Genomic DNA, 21,026 nt, shown 5'->3' with positions numbered 1-21,026 from the left:
GATTAATATTATAAATGTCCTGCCAAGTTCAATTTTTATGGCTCCTTTCTTTGGGAAAATGGCAGAAAACGAGAACAAAAGTGCCTTAAGAGTTAAGATAAATATCAGTTCTGAGTGGTGTGGTGGTGTTTTTAAACAGGAAATAAGGCAAGAATGACAAGAGCAATGGCAGTGATTTAATTTGTTACGGCATAGCAGAGGCTTGCCAACTGGTAGTTTTTCAGAGGAGGTCTTAAAACCTCAAATGATAAAAATAAATAAAAAAAAAAGCACTGAGCTGTCTTCAAACACTAAAATAATTAACCCCACAATTGTATCCAATTTATCATCCTGATTGAATCTTGAAAATAAATGACATCTGACTCATCCTGAGGAAACTATACAACTTTTCAAAAATGGAAAATAAAAATTGGTTACATCTAAAATTCACTTAATCTTCATCTTAAAAAATCCTTTTTATATCTGACAAAATGCACGTTGCACAGTCATTGATCATTTCTGACCTCTCTGGAACGTAGCCAAGAACAAAGCATGAACTAAAAAGGGCACTAGCCAAAAAGGAGAGAGAGATTGCTGATGTGAGGGCTTACAGGAAAAGCCTGCATTGCCCTGCTCGTATCTAATCCACCACGCTGCCAAACGGGGTTCACCATTTCCAGCCCATGGTAGAAACTGAAGTGGAAATGAAAACTGGGAAGACGGACTGTTAAGGCAGATATTCTAAGACACAGGAAGCGAAAATCAAACAAAAAGTTATATAAGACCATAAAACACCAATTTATCAGGGTATAGGGGCTGGGCATACAAAGGCAAAAGTCGCACACATCTCAAGAAGTATTAAGAGTTTCAGTGAACTACAGAACAGGAGATGAAGGTACATTCAAATTTTGCTCCAGTACTCTTCTTTAGTGGCAGAAAAGTGCAACATGTTATTAAGGAAATGAAAGGAAATTAGAGTCATTATGGAAAGAATTTTCTTAAAACAGCTAACACTGGTTGTCTAGAACAAATTTGTACTTCAAAGGTCATTGAGAAAATGCTGGAGCAAATGACCCCTTGTCAACTTCTGAAAAATCACAGGAGAAACTGTGTCCCTGATGTTATCATAAACATAAAACACAAGCAGATCCCTTTTCTGAACTATCAAGTCAGAAACTAGGGAGTGGTATTTTAAACTGCCAATGGTGGTTAGACCAAACTACACTCAGAAAGCAAATCAAAACAAACAAAAAAACGCCCCTCAAAAAACTGTTTTAGAACTACTCTTTTATATTACTTTACAGGACAACTACGAGATGCCAATGTATTCAGAACAATTTTCCACTAATAATCTGTTTTTGCATTTTAAAAGACAAACATGATGAGAAATCTCTCAGAGCATAAATAATTACTAGAGTATAATCACAAGCCCAAACCTCTCCACTAATATATTTTCAAGGTCCTGTCTATAGTTTGTACTGTTGTAATGAATATGGTCAACTTTGATTTATGTTTAATTCAACTAACTACTTTATCTATGAAATAGACTGGCAGAAGGAGAAGGTCTTTATTTCCTGGGTACTTTTTCAGATAGCAACTTTAAAAAGGGTAACTAAAATGCTAAGATAAAAGGCACAAAGACTGCCTCTAATCTTTGACTTGTGAAAAAACTGGCTGATTTTCCATAAATTGGAATTCTTGGAGGAAATTCAAAGTTCAGCATCAAGTTGCACTAATCAAATTAAACTTGAGAACTCTTGCTTATTTATTCAGTGATGCATTTTAGCACCTTCAGTTTATCTTTAACACTGCTTCAAACAGCAATGTTGCAAGAACTCAACTCCAGTCTTGCTTCTTACTAACACTGGTTAATACTTCAAAAGTTCTGAGTTAATACTTTACAGTGATATTTCTGATAGAATTCAATTGGACCCATGCAATCTAATTAAGTAGAAACTACACTGAAATTGATAGAAAGAAAACATCAAGGTAGGATTTTATTCTTTAAATACTAGCATTATACTTTGGGGTATATGTAAAATGTAAAAAGTGATAGGCATAACATTCAACAAAAGTTGCCAAATCCTTTGTGTCAGACCATATATTTCAGAAATACAAAAACAAACAAACAAAAAAACCAAACCGAAACAACAACAAGGATCTTGGCCATATATGTATTATATAACATGCAATAATTATTGAACACATTTCTTTAGATTTTAAAAAAAGAATAAGCTGCATAAGCTACTATGTCAATGTTAATTATATATTATGATTACAATCTTGAGTCTTATCTCAAGTCCACAAACAAAGTGATGGAGGAGAAAGATGACTGGACTGAATTAGAGATCCAGTTTCCACATTATGGAACTTGCTGCAACCTAGTATTGTGACTTTGTATGAATCAATGAACTCAGCTAATGTATCTGCATTTTAGTTTTCATATTTGTTAAAAGGGATAGAATTAGGTCATGTCATGTCTAAGGTCCTTTCCGGATCTAAAATTTGATCATTGTAAAAAACTCAAAGTCTGTAAGCTGCCTAGTTCTGCTGGATTATTTATAGTACTTCATTATATTATTCTTGGTCAAGTTTCTTGGTATCAAGGGGCTGAGGCTGTAGCTCAGTGGTAAAGTGCTTGCCTCGAATGTGTGAGGCACTGGGTTCAATCCTCACATAAAAATAAATAAAGATACTGTATGTTCATCTACAACTAAATAAATATTTTAAAAAAGAAGCTATTACTCAAATTCTCTAAATCTTACATGAAATTGTTTCCGATTAAAAAAGTCACATCTGGGTAAATATGCACAATGAAATATCATTCAGCCATTTTTTAAAGAAAAGGTAATAATATCATTTACGGCAACTTAGAATAAGCCTGGAAGATACTATGCCGATCAAAACAAGCCAGACACAGAAAGATAAACATTGCATGTTCTCACTCCACGTGGAAGCTAAATAACAAAACATACAGAAACAAAGGGCAGAATGGTAGTTACCAGGGGGTAGGTAATGGGGTGAATGGGAAGATGTTGATCAAAAGGTAAAATGTTACAGTTAGGAGGAAAAGTATTTGAGACAATGGGTTAATTAGCCTGATTCAATCATTCCACACTGTATGCATATATCAGAGCATCACTTTGCATTCTGCAGATACAGCAATTATAATTTGTCAATAGCCCAAAAAAGGCACCCTTAAAATCCTTCGCCCCAACTATAGTAGCACTGTTGCTTGACAATGACACCCCTGACATATAGCAGGTGCCAAATAAAGTAATTAGGAGCAGATATGCAAGTGACAAGGCTGTCAGTTGGGCTCCCTGCCCATACCACACAGTATGGAAATGGTACTTAAGAGGTAGGAGCCGGCAAAGGCTGCTCCACCACATTTGACTGGAATCTCACAGTCCTCAGTGGGTCACTTTCCCTAGCTGAGACAATGCAAACTTGTTATTTTGCCTCTGGGGTAAAATCTCTGCTGGAACAGCTGAAAGCATGGACCAAACTGGTTGGAACTAAAATTAGTGACATTAAAGCATCCAGATTAGACTATCTGGGTTCTCTGACTTGAGGGCAGTAATTTCAAAGTATGAAGCCTTGGGCTGTTGCAAGGAAGATAGGGAACCTCAGATCCAATGCTAAATCAAAATTCCCCTTTCTTTCCTCTCCCTCTACAACTTTGACAGTAAGGACAGAACTGGATCAAAACTTAATTGATCAATAATTATTCTGATGGCAAAAAAATATATGTTGGGAAAATTTCTCATGATCAGTGTGCTGGGTTTGAAAAGCTGGAGATATCTGTACTTTTTTTTTTTTGTACCAGGGATTAAATCCAGGGATGCTTACCACTGAGCCTCATCCCCAGCCTTTTTATTTTTTATTTTGAGACAGGGTCTCACTAACTTGTTTAGGTCCTTGAGTTGCTGATGTTACAGGTGTGCACCACTGCAACCTGCTGACTGAAGACATCTGAAATAGTTCACCAGGTATCAGTATAATGTCGCCAAAAGGCATATGAAGTGAAGGGGTATTCCAAAACAAAATAACAAATAGCAGCTTCTCTGTACTAAGTTCTTAATATTAAGACACTGGCTGTAAAGTATTTAATAAAGGTAAGTTATAACCTGTGGTGGGAAATTATTCATAAATGTGAAACAATTTAGTACAATTTTATGCACTGAATTAGGTACTGGCAAACTTTTTCTTACAGGGCCAGACAGGCTCTGGGCCATATGGTTTCTGTTGAAACTAATGCAGCTCTGCTGGTGGTACAAAAGCAGCCACCGACAATTCATAAACAAATGGACTTGGCTGTGTTCCAATAAGACTTTATTTACAAAAACAGGTGGCCTGTCCACAAGCCAAAGTTTGCTAACTCCCCTACTGGACACTTGCAATGGACTCGAGTGCACGACTTCATTTAATTCTCACAACAACTCATTTTGCAGGTGAAGATTTGCCCTTGGTCATGGTCAAGGCCTGAAGCTGGGAGCTGAACTCGGCTCCAAAATGCAGAGTCTGAATTACCACACAGTTTGACTGGTGACTTAAAAATTATTGGTGTGTTGGGCTGGGGATGTGGCTCAAGCGGTAGCGCGCTTGCCTGGCATGCGTGCGGCCCGGGTTCGATCCTCAGCACCACATACCAACATAGATGTTGTGTCCACCGAGAACTAAAAAATAAATAAATATTAAAAATTCTCTCTCTCTCTCTCTCTCTCTCTCTCTCTCCTCTCTCACTCTCTCTTTAAAAAAAAAAAAATTATTGGTGTGGCTGTTTAATGATTGGCGTGACTTCAGTTGGGATGGCCAACTCAGAAATGACACAACTTTTGACTTTGGAAATAAACAGAATAGAGATGGTTGATGAAAAACTAAGAGATAAGAGAGGAAAAGTCCATTGCAGTCAAAAACAAATATTCAGGAAAGAAAAATCAAAAAAACAAACAAATAAAACAAAAACACCAACATCCTCACCATGCAAACTAAGAACTGGATGGATAAAGAAAAAAAAAAAGTGACAGAAGCATGTGACTGCTGTTCTCTAAACATGGAAAGCCCTTAGCTCTGCAGGAATTGGAGTAAAAATGCACATAAATGATTGGCAAGAGGCTACCTGCTCACATATTGTTGAATTTTCTGGACCATCTTGCCTCCCGTTTCCTGTTCCTATCTGGGGCTACTTTCTGCATTTGCACTTCTTTTCCCAGTGAGGGTTCTATGGCTCAGTGCTACCTGTCTTTCTACCATATACTTCCCTAACACCTTGGCTCATCTGGGTAACACTCACCTGGTAGAACCTCTGATCAGCCCCAGCTCTCTGTCTACTCTGTACCTGCATCTAGGCAGCCGCAGATGGCGGGAAGAAACACAGGGTGGTACTGAGAAATCTCACTTGAATTTCACAGTGACAAAACTCAAGGACTACCTAATGTATAGCTCTGTTTAACTTACCTTCCAGATCTTACAGCCGATTAATATTTTCTCCTGTCAAAGCAACTAACGGGCACCATTTTGCTAAATGTGTGCTCAACTCACTCAGCTACTAAGCAGCATTTGACACAGTTGTTCATTTCTCCTTGAAACTTGGCTTTGAACACCGCCCACTCCTGGCTGTCCTCTTACCTCACATTGGCCCCTTTTTTAGACCCCTAGATGCGGAGGTGTTCCAAGTTCTATTCTCAGACCTCTCTTTATCTAGTCTCTAGGTTAAGGCTTAGGGGTGGATAATTCTTTGTTGTAGGGACCTCTTTTCTATCTTGTGGTATGCTTAGGGACATCCCAACCTCTACCCACTAGATGCCAGGAATGTCTTCTACCACACAGTATGACACTTAAAATTATGTGCAGGTATTGCAAAATGTACCCCGAGGGACAAAAATCACCCCTGGTTGAGAACCTATGGTATAGGTTAAACTTCCCAGAGGTGACGAGTCCCAAACTCCAAGCTTAGACCTTTCTTCAAGCTCCAGATCTGGACACCAAACTGTCTTCTTGGTATCTCTACTTGGAGGTAGTATTAACACATTCTATTTATCTATTGTCTGTTTACCCTATCAATCAGACTGTGTTCTCCACGCAGGTAGCCATTTGCATATTCGCCAAAAGGCATATGAAGTGAAGGGGTATTTGCATATTCACAATGTATTCCCAGGGCCTAAAACACTGTTGGGCATATAGTAGCAGCTCAAAATATACTTGCTGGTTAAAGAATTAAACACTTTATATATTGGAATTCATCTCATGATATTAATCAATGATGGGGCAACCAGGCAGATAATTTTAACCCATTAAGTCTTAAGTTTTCAATTTTGTGCATATTTCAATGAAATTGACATAGGTACATTAAAGTGGGTTGTACTGTATATATAATATTATTAAAATCATTATAGTATAATACAATTATATTCTTATTATAACATACTTATATATTACATACTATATTTAAGTTTTTATAGGTGTTTCACATCTGGGATGATGAGACCAAATGGGTTCAACATATCTTTAAAGACAAATTTTTGACAGGTATGGTGATACATATATGTAAACCCAGCTGCTAAGGAAGCTGAGGCGGCAATATTACAAGTTTGGGGCAAGCCCAGGCAACTTAGTGAGACCTTGCCTCAAGACAGAATTTTAAAAAATAGAGATATACCTCAGTGATAGAATGCTTGCCTAGCACGCGTGAGGCCCTGGGTTTAATCCCTAGTACTGGAAAAAAAATTAATTTTAGGTTAAAAGGAATGCTTCATTTTTAAATAAATGTGGAAATGGTATTATGTAGTAAATTCATTGAGTTAAAATTTTACTATAGTCTTGGACAAAAAAAAAATAGAACTAGAGTTCCCATTCTTTTAACATACTTGCTCTTTTCTAAATCCTTTAGATTTGATTTCAATTTGGGCATATATATGAATATATACATAAAAATATTTATTTATACTTAATATATAATATTATACAATATTGACTTCAAATAATACTTGTGTCTTGACTATTATGAGGACAATTAGATATCAATTCTTAACTGCAAGTGGTTTCTTCAATGGTATATCCTATTGGTCTAAGTTATATTGTGGATGGTAGAGTGTGAAGGTTTGATTTCATTTAAAAAACTGTTTCCAGGTAATATCTACGTCTGTGAGTAAACAGCATTGTTTTCATTTGTTCTCCTTCTCCTAGGGAAATAATGAACCAATGTGTCATTTCTTTATCTCCCCACCCCCTTAATGCTCACAGACACTATAATCATGTTTATTTTTAATTAAAGAAGACTATGACTCCCAGTATTTACTTTCAGGCCAGGTAGCATCCAGACAACTTCTCATAGCTTTCCTCAGTTTATTTATTTGTTTGGGTGTCTATTCACTAAGCTTGCAAACATTATATATTCCTTTACACAAATTTCCTGAGGTTTCTATATCAATCATCCTTTGAAAAGAACTGAATAATGTCTTATTGATTTATGCAAGTTGGAGGTGATGGCTCTCAAAACTTTGTAAGTAATAGATTATAAATATTTATTTTTGCATAGCATAGAACTCAACACAAATCCAATTAGTTCTATGGATATGATAAGCTCACCTTTTATACACTTATTTTTGCCTTCAAACTGTTAAGAGATATCTCTACTACATACACTTTAAGGAATATACCCAAACATGATATTCTATATATTTAAGACTATAAAAATTTATAAATTTAGTATTATATTTTTTTTCTAATTCCATTTTTAGTTATTTGATTTGACTTTAATATGGTTCATAAAAGCCTTCAGAAAAAGCTAGATGAGTTTTCAAGGTCCTTTTAGCCTGAACAGTAAAAATTTTCATTCATTTTTCCTTTTGTGCATACTTCAAAAAATTTGTTCTAATTAGCTATATATGACAGTAGAATACATTTTGACAAATTGTACACAAATGGAGCACAACTTCTTTCTCTTGATGAACATGGGTAGGGGTTACACTATGATCATACATGTCTAATGTAATATGTAATAATATGTAATAATGTCCATCTCATTCCACTCCTTCCCATCCCCACAACCCCACCCTTCCCCTCACTCCCCTTTGCACAATCCAAAGCTAGTATTATCTTTTAAATCATCACTTTTTTAGTGCAAAATTTACAAAAAGAAAGCCTCTAGAGGCATCTTTTAAAAATACTGTACAGGAACAATATGTCACAAAACTGGAATGCTAACTTTAGTACTAGAGGAAATCTTAAAAACCATGAAAAATTTTTATGCTTGATATTTCATCTTTCTTATTTATTCATTTGGTGGTACTGGGGATTGAATCCAGGGTCTTGTGCATGTGAGGCAAGCACTTTACCAACTGAGCTATATCCCCAGCCCTCATCATTTATTATTGATGAAATATATTTTTGGTGGGGGACTAGGGATTGAACCCAGGGGCACTTTACCTTTGAGATACATCCATGGTCCTTTTTATTTTTTATGTTGAGATAGGTAGGGTCTTGCTAAGTCACTGAGGATCTCTAAATTGCTGAGGCCTTAAACTTGTGATTCTACTGTCTCAGCCTCCCCAGTCACTGAGATTACAGATGTGTACCACTTTACCCAGTGCAGATGAAATATTTTTAGAAAAAAGTTTAAAGGTATTAACCTGCCTTTTAAAACTTTTTTTTCATTAAGTAATTCTAAATATAAGTTTTAAGAAGAGCTTTAAATCCTATGAAGGCATTAATAAAACTGATTCAACTTCTTGGTGCTGGGAATATGGCCCAGTGAAAAGCACTACCAGCCCAGCATGCTGAAGGCCCTTGTTCTGATCCCTAGAACTGATAAAAACCAGACAGAGGGACAAACAAAAACAGATTTAACTTCCCACGAACCAAGTAATGCTGGTAAGTTTAAAAAATACAGAAAATGTCCTCATGAACTTTGAGTGTAACTGAATGCACGTTGTCTTACATTCTGGGCCACCGAAGGAGTAAAAAAAATTATATAAATATTCTTGCATATAAATAAAATTTATTTAGTATAAGATTTTACAAACTATAAAATCTCATTCACCCTAAAAATAACACTAAAGAAAGTTGATCAGAGCGGCTCCATATTAGAAAAAAATGACTTAGCTTAGCCAATAAAATAGACAGAACCATCTCTGCAATAAGAAGTTTGCTTGGATGTCTCCACCTTTCCTGAAGAGTGTGGGCAGACTGACTCACCCACAAAGGCACTGATGCATTCTTGGGCCAAAATGCCATGCAGTCTGTTGTTCACAGAGAGCGGATTTCTAAGAAACAAAATTCTGGCCTCCTAAATCTTGAAATGTTCAGAGAATGTGACTTAATTGGACTTCCTGTGGAAATGAGGTTAAATAGGAAATCCTTTCAATGTGAACACTTTCTAATGTGGTTGAGTATAATTGTGGGTGCTGCTGAAGAAAACACAGTAGATGTGTGGGTCATACGACTGGACCTAGTTGATGGCAATGCTTCAAGATCAAGTCTGGTCAAAGGAGCTCACTGTAAGTGTGGAAGGGGGAGTGCCTTGTCCCTTTAAGAAGGCAAAGCACATGAAGCAGAGCAAACCCTAGCTAGCATTTTTTTCTGGGTAAGATTTTCATCCATTTTCTCGGTGTATATTGCAATAGATAGTTCACAAAGAATGGAATGAATCGAGGCTGGTCTCAGGGCAGCTTTGGAAGTCTTTTCTTTCTTCCTTAACTAAAGGTTGAGTATTCATTTCATCAAATGCCTTTGCTCTGAAGAGTCGAATACCCAGCCTCACAGAAGGTCTAGTCAAACATATGTTACACATTAGGGAATAAAGTCCAAATTAAAAAAACAATCTTTTATCTGCTTTTGCAATTTTATTTTTGAATTCATCACTTAAATTCTAACAAAAGACAATGCTAATGAAGAGAGTATGTGGTCAGGAGCCAGGTTAGCTCTGTAATACATGCAGTTTTGGTGGCTGACACTAACCCACTGGGAGGATGGAACTCTCCGGGGAGGCAGACACGCACGTACTGTGTACATACAGACTTGAATGTTAAATTATTTTAGTGAAGATAAATATTTGGTTGTTCAAGAGCTACCTTCACGTTGAAAGTAATTTCCTCCATGACGTACACGCGTTCAGGAAATGCTTTAGCCACCTCCTCCACACTGTTGAAATATTGCACTGGCTCTTTTATGTCTCTGTCTTGTTCCAGCAGCTTGAATTGCCCTAAAACACATGATAAACAGAAGAGATGTGAGATGTTTCTGTTGGACAGCTGTCACCGTGGCGACAGCACCCTCTTTATGCCAACCTTTTTTTTTTTTTTTTAAATCAAAGATTCCTGTTCATCATTCAAAAAAGGATTCCCATGGCACAGAGGTTTGTTAAACTAGAAATATTACATATATTATTATTATACTATATACACTATGTACATATAGATCAGCTTAAAAACAAAAAACAAGACATAAGTTTTCTCTTTTTCTGTTTATTTTCAGAGGTCCCAAATTACTTGGAATGGATGCTTACTTGTCTTTTGGTCTCAAAGTGAAAACCTACAGATATAAAAGGTTGCTTATTTTGTTTTTAACAGTAAGTTAACTTGTCATTTAGTTGTAACAATACCCACACACATTACATTCTAAACCAAGGTACAGCAGCCTAGCAGAACTAAAATGTTAAAGTTAATATATAAAGTCGAGCAAAGCTGGGTGCAGTGGCACATGCCTGTAATCTCAGTGGCTCGGGAGGCTGAGGCAGGAGGATCACAAGTTCAAAGCCAGCCTCAGCAACTGAGTAAGACCCACGCAACTTAGTGAGACTGTGTCTCAAAATAAAAAAAATAAAAAGGGCTGGGATGTGGTGCAGTGGTTAAGCAACCCTGGGTTAAATCTTCAGTACCAAAACAAAAGCAAAAACAAAAATAAAACAAAAAAACTGGTCTGGGGATATAGGTCAGTGGTACAGCATTTGAATATTATGCATGAAGCCCTGGGTTCAATGCCTAGTACCACAAAAAGTAATAAACAGAATAAAATAATATAATGAACTCTAGCTTTCACAAAATTGAAATTCTTGGTTTCAACAATACAGGGGAAACACTCTGTATCCAAGAGCTGTTGTAATGGTGACAATGCAGAGGCACAAGTATCAGGCAGACCTGCTGGGTTACAGGGTGAGCCTCTTCCCAACAGCTGAGCCTGGCTGGATGCACAGTGGCCAGGGCTTCACGTAGCTTCCTTCTTTTCTTTTGACTGAAATCCAAGTTAGTAAATATACTATTGCGGTGTACACGAATTGGGGAATTTGTGAAGAACTTTGAATATATTCTTAAAAATGTGAAGGATCAAAAAAAATGTCAAGGATCAATTATTTACACATTTTCAATATTAGTGGATAGCGCTGCTACATTTTAGGGGAATTGTTTTTGTAATCAAGTCTAGGACACCATTTTCGGTGGTTATTTTCTGAATCTCTTTCTGATATAACACTTGAGCAACTTGAAAGGAATCAAAAGCTATCACGAGGCACTCTCAGCAGATTCTGCAGGGCATGAGGCAGAAACAGAAAAACTCTTGATTTATACCCTCAACACATTGCTTAGTGTCTATTCTAGATGCTGAAGATCTACCAATAAACAGAAGAGACAAAAATTTGTGAAATTCTGAAGGTTACATTCTAGTAGGAGGTAGAGGATGTAACAAATGTCTGAGGAGGTGAGAAGAAGTACAGGAAAAAGGGCAGGGTGAGGGGCAGGCCAGAGCAGGTAATGCTGAACAGGTGGCCCTGGAGACAGGTGAGAAAGTGTTATGCTCAGTAGTGGGGGTAGAGTTCTCGGAATTCTAAACACAGGCAACAGCTTGTGAAAGACTCTTGGGTAGTTGGGTAGTTGCCTGCCATCCTGCCAGCACGGCTGGAGCAGGCTATAAGCAGGGGTAGTAGAGGGAAGAGAAAGAACTTCAAAGTAGAGGAGAGGTGATTTGACAGTTGAAGACCACTCTGGTGGCCATGCTGGAAGATGTTGAAGTGTGCGGTATAGAGTTAGGAGGCTCCTGCAATAATTCAGGAAGGGGACAAAAGAGGTTTGGGAACAGCCAGAAAGTGTTAGGAACTGACCTGGGCCACTGAAGGGACAGAACTGTGATGAGATGGAGCAGACTGTGGAGGATAGAAGGAGGACCAGGTAAGTCTTGGACAAGTAAGTCTGAGATATGTATTGGACATATAACACAATACAATGAAGATACCCAAAAGCTCTTAGTTGGGCATATAAATGTGGAAATCAGGAGAGAATCTGACTGGGAATAAACCTGGGAGTCATCAGCACATAGATGCTATTTCAAGTCATGGCACTTTATTGATGATGAACCATAGTCTTGGGTGCAGACAGAGAAAAGATTTAAGGTCTAAGTCCCAGGACACTGAGAATGAATGGCCAGGCGAGTGAGAGGCAAATCAATAAGGGGCGCATCCTGGAATAGGCGATGGAGTGCTTCAAGGGAAGGGATGCTGAATGTTGCGAACGGACGTGAGATGATGGCTGAAAACCAGGGGATTTAACTGGGAACTTGGACAGGAGCAGTAAAACCACTGGGCCAAACATTGAACTGGATGCAGGAAAAATCCAGAAGGAGAAACTGGGAGACATAAGAATGGGCAGCAAATGATGTCTGCAGAGTACTGCTGAACAGGGGAGAGGAGGCATGGAGTGGGGGCTGCAGGGAGGGGTGCAGTGGGGTTTGGAAATGTATGTTTTCCTAAATATGATGGGAGAAGCATCAGAGTCATTGGAGGTGGATGGGAACGACCAACAGAGATAGGCAAGCTGACTTTGGGAGTTACTACAGCCCCGGTGTTGAGTAGGCAGAGGGGACACATCTGACACCAGAGTGGAGGGGCTGCCTTCAGACCAGAGTGCAGGCAGCTCATCTCCAGCTACAATGGGGCAGCAGCAGTGGGAACTGGTGGAAGCTCCCTGTTATTGCTTCAATTTTTCCAGCTAGAGCTAAAGCTCAGTGATAGTGAATAACATATAAAGTGCCTGCTGGGCAGCATTAAGTTCCCACTTGAAGTTTGTGGGCATGAATTAAAAGTGAAACCAGAAAGTACAACCATGCTTTTCTCCAGTCAAATTCAGAGGGAAAGTCAGTGGATGTGGTTTCTGCTAGTGTGAGAAGAGAGGGAGGACAAAGGAATAAAGTTGTGTGCAAGGGAGTGATTTTGCTGCCTGTCCATGGGCCTTGAACTGAGTAAAGAGGGACGCAAGATGCTGAGTGATAAGAAGAGAGACAGTGAAAAAGGTAGTGGGATCAATGGATCGGGGGCTTTGATGAAGTCGATTTTTTTTTTGGCTTTGGGGCAGTTACCTCAGCAGTCACAGAGCAGAGTGGCCTACTTAAAAATCATTACGTAAAAGCTACAGACAACAGGAAGAAATACTTTTCAGGGTCAACCCTACCAAAGAATAGAGTAGGTAAGCACTTTGAAAATATCTCCCACGATGAAATAGATGATCCTTCAGCACTGCAACGGGGTGGACCCAGGGCAAAGGCGGTTGTCAGCTGGAGTTAAAATTTATAAGTGCACTTGGTTGGAATCTCCAGAACCATCTGACAGAGACACTGGATGTTTGCCAACGTTTCCAATTATCTGTAATTGTGATTTATATTTTCTAATTTGTTAGATGAATAAGAAAGAAATTATAGATTTGGAACCCGAACACAAATCAGGCTGTCATTAAACCAGGCATGGTTTTGTAAAAAACTGCAAATGATATCATTTTTTCCCCAAGAGTATGAAAGTTTATTTTAAATTTGTGATCAATATTTCAGAAAACATGTCCTAAGATGGTGGGATCTATATGTACATTATTCATTAGGTTGGCAGATGCTTAATCTCTTGAGTTTCATATATTTTCTAGTAGTCATATTAAAAAAAGAAGAAAAATTAACTTTCATAATACATTTCATTTAAGCCAATACATCTAAATTTAATATGAACATCGAGATTATTTTACACTCTTCAAAAAATTTTGTCTTAAACCTAGTGTATAATTTTTATCTCTTGACATAATAGAATATTTCTTCTCATGAAATAAGAAGGGTAAGAACTCTTAATTGATGTAACTCCTTCTCTTTTCTTCCAAATTGAATTCTTGTTCTTTAAGCTTTCTTTAATTATTTTTCTATTGCATCTACAGTTTTGTGTGATACATCTCAAATTTATTTTGGCCAAATGAGACCAGATGAATAATCACATTTGGTGTGGCCATGATGTCAATGTTCAGTTCTATACACTCACCTATGTTTGTCACCTTGTTGGACATGAAGCCCAGAATCTCATATTTGGCAGCATTTATAAGAAAAAAAATAAAGCAACAGCCAAATGTGACCAAATATAATAACTTTTAACATTCGAACATATTGTACATCAAAAAGCAGGTTCTTTTCATTCTGTAGTTTTTTCAGATTGTCATGGAAGATTTTATTTGTGTGCATGTTTTAGCATATTTTGGCCATTCTCTTGTGATATGTTTAGTTTCCTAAAACGAATTAGTTACTTTACATTTCTTATGTCCCACAAATGTCTTTAAAAATCTCAAATAGCTAAGACCTATCAAATGTCTTCTTAATGTGGCAGGGTCACAGTACACACGTGACTTCCTACTGCAGGGGTTGACAAATATGTTCTGTAAATATTTTAGGCTTCGTGGGCGAAATGGTCTCTGGCCAGGTTGCACAAAAGCAGCCACAGACAACACAAACGGCCCGAGTGGTTGGATTCCAAGCAAACTTTATTTACTGAAACAGGCGGCAGGTCAGATGTGGCCCTTAGGCCACAGTTAGCTGATCTCTGACCTGTGGAATGGAGTGGAAAGTACAGATCAGGGGAGTGGCAAAATAAGACAGGAGAGTGAAATAACCAGTCCTTTCATTCCACATGACTAAAGCGTCACACCGAGGCCTCCTGTGAGGTACCTGGAACCAGATCCTAAGCTGCCCATGTTTATCCTAGAATTGCAGTTTCCCCTTTCAATAGGTGTCAAGAATCAACACGTGTAAGCCCTAGAAGTGGACTTGTATTAGGAGAATAATGTGCACAACCACACGAATGCCTGCATTTTCTCATGGTGCTTTACGAGACTCAATTTCTATGAGCTTTACTTATCTTCTATTCTTTTATTAAAAAAAAAAAAGTGACATTCTCTGATGAGTCAACTCTGCGTCTTCTGGGAAAGACGCTGGGCTCTGCTATGACTGCACTCCCTGTGACTGCTGTGGCCTGGAAATGGGAACTTGCTGGAGTCCAACCTTGGAGACTTGGATGAGTTAAGAGCCTGTGCCCTGCCAAAAGTGAAATCAATTGACATAACACATATTCCCACCACCCCCCTCATGGAGGAACTAATTTTTTAACAGACCATTTCATGAATAACAGAGTCTTTTGTGCCACCAAATAAAAACATTTGGAGGTTGTGGAAACATCTGTTCTGAGATGTCATTGTCAAACTCTTTTCTTGGAGAGGGGGGGAAGCTGCATTGTCTTTCAACAGCTTTGATGATTCCATGAAACGTCTCTGTTGTGAGGGCTGGTCCATCTGCAGAGTCTGAAATTTCCCAGGAATCAATCCAACATCAATGACATGCTCACTGACTACAGTTTAAATAAATTTAAAGGGATATCTAGAAGGCAAAGACGGAGGCTATATTTCAGGAGTTATTTCTCAAACTATATTTCATAGTTAATATGCTGAGAAATAAGTGTCACCTAGAAAATATCCATTTTTTTGCATGTTTTCTCATGATAGTCTGTGAATCACCTCACAATGGATAACACAGGAAGCACAGCCAAGAGGCCCCAAATCTTCCCTTGAGCATCTAAGTTTCCAGAACTTGTTCAATACTGAGGGACCACACTATAATACATTCTCCTTTACTTACAGTGAAAGGTCACTTGTCAGAAGTGAAAAATGAAAATGAATTTTGCTAATTAAGAAGAGAGAGCCACAATGTTGAGATGCATAGAAATGAGAGGGAGAGTGCAGAGGTAGTGGAGTTCAGCTCAGTCAAGTTTGCTACTGGCTGGGAAGTCATGCTCAACAGGAATTCACTCTGCGGCTCTGGCAAGGACAGGGCTCTTCATGATGTGTGCTCCTCTGGTCCCCATCACTGTTGGCAATAAGCATGGCCTGTGGCAGATCTTCTTTTATGGCCATGGTCTTACTGTTTTCCATCCCTCCAGCACAGTGGTATACTTGATGTCAATAAATAAATAAGTAATGAAAGCCCAGGCCTATGGAATCCATCTGTGCGCCCGTAACTCAAATAAACAAGACTCGACTGAAGTCTCCCTCATTGCTGGTAATAGGAAAATGCTGCAAAAAACAGCCCCAAATGGTTAAACAGAAAAGAAAGCAAGAACAACACAAGTGGTACCAGAACACCAAAGCAAGCAAAAAAAATGGCTAAAGTGAGCAAAAGTGTAAGCAAAAGAAGACCCAGAATGTTGGCAATGTCACTGAGGGGATGGGCACATGTCTGCCACTCAGTGTGGTAGACCTGCAGTGTGGTATCACGTTGGCACAGAGTAGGTGCTTACTAAATAGCGGATGAGTGATCAAACCTTATTTAGATGGCTCCAAGTTAGTTATGCAAATGAAATGCATGTTAAATGGCTCAAATAACTGAGCCTAAAACCACTTGGCTATCTCCAAATGTGAAGAAATGATAGAAACAAACTGGTTGCTGTTTTTCAAGGAAAAAAAAATCCAGGCAATAATTTGTACTTATAATCAAGATCCACATCCAAAATACTCTTTTATGTTTTTTATCTTTAGTATGTGTGCAGGCTAGAGTCTCTAGAGACCTTGAGTCAAAGTAGAACTGCCAGGCAGAAGGTATGCCCCTTGTTACTGTGAACAGCAACAACCAATATGTTGCCTTTACAAAGTTTATGCAAGTGTCCTCTCCCACCAACAGAGTGACTGCTACTTAGCTTAAACCTTTTTAACTTTTTTTTTTTGATGTTTTATTTTATTTATTTATTTATTTATTTTATTATTATTTTTTTTTATTGGTCGTTCATAACATTACATAGTTCTTAATACATCATATTACACGGTTGATTCACGTGGATTATGAACTCCCGCTTTTACCCCGTATACAAATTGCTGTATCACATCAGTTTCCCTTCCATTGATTGACATATTGCCTTTCTAGTGTCTGATGTATTCTGCTGTCTGTCCTATTCTCTACTATCCCCCCTCCCCTCCCCTCCCCTCCCCTCCCCTTTTCTCTCTCTACACCTTCTACTGTAAATCATTTCTTCCATTTGTATTATCTTGTCTTACCCCTCCTTTCCTCTTATATGACATTTTGTATAACCCTGAGGATCGCCTTCCATTTCCATGCAATTTCCCTTCTCACTCCCTTTCCCTCCCACCTCTCATCCCTATTTAATGTAAATCTTCTTCTCAAGCTCTTCGTCCCTACCCTGTCCTTGTTTACTCCCCTTATATCAAAGGAGTCATTTGGTATTTGTTTTTTAAAGATTGACTAGCTTCACTTAGCATAATCTGCTCTAATGCCATCCATTTCCCTCCAAATTCTATGATTTTGTCATTTTTTAATGCAGAGTAATACTCCATAGTATATAAATGCCACATTTTTTTTATCCATTCATCTATTGAAGGGCATCTAGGCTGGTTCCACAGTCTTGCTATCGTGAATTGAGCTGCTATGAACATCGATGTAGCAGTGTCCCTGTAGCATGCTCTTGTTAGGGCTTTAGGGAATAGACCGAGAAGGGGAATAGCTGGGTCAAATGGTGGTTCCATTCCCAGCTTTCCAAGAAATCTCCATACTGCTTTCCAAATTGGCTGCACCAATTTGCAGTCCCACCAGCAATGAACAAGAGTGCCCTTTTCCCCGCATCCTCTCCAGCACTTATTGTTGTTTGACTTCCTAATGGCTGCCAGTCTTACTGGAGTGAGATGGTATCTTAGGGTAGTTTTGATTTGCATTTCTCTGACTGCTAGCGATGGTGAGCATTTTTTCATGTACTTGTTGATTGATTGTATGTCCTCCTCTGAGAAGTGTCTGTTCAGGTCCTTGGCCCATTTATTGATTGGGTTATTTGTTATCTTATTGTCTAATTTTTTGAGTTCTTTGTATATTCTGGTTATTAGGGCTCTATCTGAAGTGTGTGGAGTAAAGATTTGTTCCCAGGATGTAGGCTCCCTGTTTATCTCTCTTATTGTTTCTTTTGCTGAGAAAAAACTTTTTAGTTTGAGTAAGTCCCATTTGTTGATTCTAGTTGTTAACTCTAGCGCTATGGGTGTCCTATTGAGGAATTTGGAGCCCGATCCCACAGCGTGTAGATCATAACCAACTTTTTCTTCTATCAGATGCCATGTCTCTGATTTAATATCAAGCTCCTTGATCCATTTTGAGTTAACTTTTGTGCACGGCGAGAGATAGGGATTCAGATTCATTTTGGTGCAAATGGATTTCCAGTTTTCCCAGCACCATTTGTTGAAGATGCTATCCTTCCTCCATTGCATGCTTTTAGCCCCTTTATCAAAAATAAGATAGTTGTAGTTTTGTGGATTGGTTACTGTGTCCTCTATTCTGTACCATTGGTCCACCCGCCTGTTTTGGTACCAGTACCATGCTGTTTTTGTTACTATTGCTCTGTAGTATAGTTTGAAGTCTGGTATCGCTATACCGCCTGATTCACACTTCCTGCTTAGTATTGTTTTTGCTATTCTGGGTCTTTTATTATTCCATATGAATTTCATGATTCTTTTATCGATTTCTACAAGATATGCTGTTGGGATTTTGATTGGCATTGCATTGAACTTATATAGGACTTTTGGTAATATCGCCATTTTGATGATGTTAGTTCTGCCTATCCATGAGCAGGGTATATTTTTCCATCTTCTAAGGTCTTCTTCTATGTCTTTCTTTAGTGTTCTGTAATTTTCATTGTATAAATCTTTCACCTCTTTTGTTAGGTTGATTCCCAAGTATTTTATTTTTTGGGGGGATATTGTGAATGGAGTAGTTGTCCTCATTTCCGTTTCAGAGGATTTGTCGCTGATATACAGGAATGCCTTTGATTTATGCGTGTTGATCTTATATCCTGCCACTTTGCTGAATTCATTTATTAGCTCTAATAGCTTCTTTGTAGACCCTTTTGGGTCTGCTAGGTATAGAATCATATCATCTGCAAATAGTGATAATTTAAGTTCTTCTTTTCCTATTTTTATGCCTTTAATTTCTTTCGTCTGCCTAATTGCTCTGGCCAGTGTTTCGAGGACTATGTTGAACAGAAGTGGTGAGAGAGGGCATCCCTGTCTTGTACCAGATCTTAGAGGGAATGCCTTCAATTTTTCTCCATTCAGAATGATGCTGGCCTGTGGCTTATCATAGATTGCTTTTACAATGTTGAGGTATGATCCAGTTATCCCTAATTTTTCTAGAGTTTTGAACATAAAGGGATGCTGTACTTTGTCGAAAGTTTTTTCTGCATCTATCGAGATGATCATATGGTTCTTATTTTTAAGTCTATTGATGTGGTGGATAACATTTATTGATTTCCGTATATTGAACCAACCTTGCATACCAAGGATGAATCCTACTTGATCATGGTGTATAATTTTTTTGATATGTATTTGAATCCGATTCGCCAGAATTTTATTGAGGATTTTTGCATCAAGGTTCATTAGAGATATTGGTCTGTAGTTTTCTTTCTTTGAAGTGTCTTTGTCTGGTTTCGGAATCAGGGTGATGTTGGCCTCGTAGAACGAATTTGGAAGTTCTCCCTCTTTTTCTATTTCCTGAAATAGCTTGAAAAGTATTGGTGTTAGTTCCTCTTTAAAGGTTTTGTAAAACTCTGCTGTATACCCATCCGGTCCTGGGCTTTTCTTAGTTGGTAGTCTTTTGATGGTTTCTTCTATTTCCTCTATTGTTATTGGTCTGTTTAGGTTGTCTATGTCCTCCTGACTCAATCTGGGCAGATCATAAGACTTAAGGAATTTATCTATGCCTTCACTATCTTCTATTTTATTGGAGTATAAGGATTCAAAATAATTTCTGATTATCATCTGTATTTCTGAAGTGTCTGTTGTGATATTGCCTTTTTCATCCCGTATGCTAGTAATTTTGGTTCTCTCTCTTCTTCTCTTCGTTAGCATGGCTAAAGGTCTGTCAATTTTATTTATTTTTTCAAAAAACCAACTTTTAGTTTTGTCGATTTTTTCAATTGTTTCTTTTGTTTCAATTTCATTAATTTCAGCTCTGATTTTAATTATTTCTTGCCTTCTACTTCTTTTGCTGTTGTTTTGCTCTTCTTTTTCTAGGATTTTGAGATGAAGTATGAGATCATTTATTTGTTGGTTTTTTCTTTTTTTGAGGAATGAACTCCAAGCAATGAATTTTCCTCTTAGAACTGCTTTCAATGTGTCCCAAAGATTCCGATATGTTGTGTCTGTGTTTTCATTTGACTCTAGGAATTTTTTAATTTCCTCCTTAATGTCTTCTAGAACCCATTGATCATTAAGCAACCTATTGTTCATTCTCCAGGTGATGCTTGATTTTTCCTTCCTTCTTTTATCATTGATTTTCAGTTTCATTCCATTATGATCAGATAAGATGCATGGTATTATCTCTACCCCTTTATATTGTCTAAGAGTTGCCCTGTGACATAATATATGGTCTATTTTTGAGAAGGTTCCATGTGCTGCTGAGAAAAAAGTGTAATTACTTGATGTTGGGTGGTATATTCTATATATGTCAATTAAGTCTAGGTTATTAATTATGTTATTGAGTTCTATAGTTTCCTTATTTAACTTTTGTTTGGAAGATCTGTCCAGTGGTGAGAGAGGTGTATTAAAGTCTGCCATGATTATTGTATGGTGGTCTATTAGACTCTTGAACTTGAGAAGCGTTTGCTTGATGAACATAGCAGCACCGTTGTTTGGGGCATATATATTTATGATTGTTATGTCTTGTTGGTGTATGGTTCCCTTGAGCAGTATGAAGTGTCCTTCTTTATCCCTTTTGATTAA

At 37.9% G+C, this 21,026-nt stretch overlaps 1 protein-coding gene across 2 annotated transcripts in view; it reads right to left on the bottom strand.

The window, feature by feature from the left end:
• Positions 1 to 21,026, bottom strand: part of Garem1 (GRB2 associated regulator of MAPK1 subtype 1) — a 192,735-nt gene that overhangs the window by 33,371 nt on the left and 138,338 nt on the right. For both annotated transcript variants that reach the window (XM_026400755.2, XM_026400757.2), the window contains exon 3: positions 10,053 to 10,183. In XM_026400755.2, coding sequence (XP_026256540.2) covers positions 10,053 to 10,183 — 131 coding nt within the window. The remainder of the gene's footprint in view (positions 1 to 10,052; positions 10,184 to 21,026) is intronic.

This window comes from Urocitellus parryii, chromosome 13 (genome assembly GCF_045843805.1).
Source record: "Urocitellus parryii isolate mUroPar1 chromosome 13, mUroPar1.hap1, whole genome shotgun sequence".
NCBI lineage: Eukaryota > Metazoa > Chordata > Mammalia > Rodentia > Sciuridae > Urocitellus > Urocitellus parryii.
The sequence above is the reverse complement of the archived record's forward strand: the minus strand, read 5'-3'. Positions and strand labels throughout refer to the sequence as shown.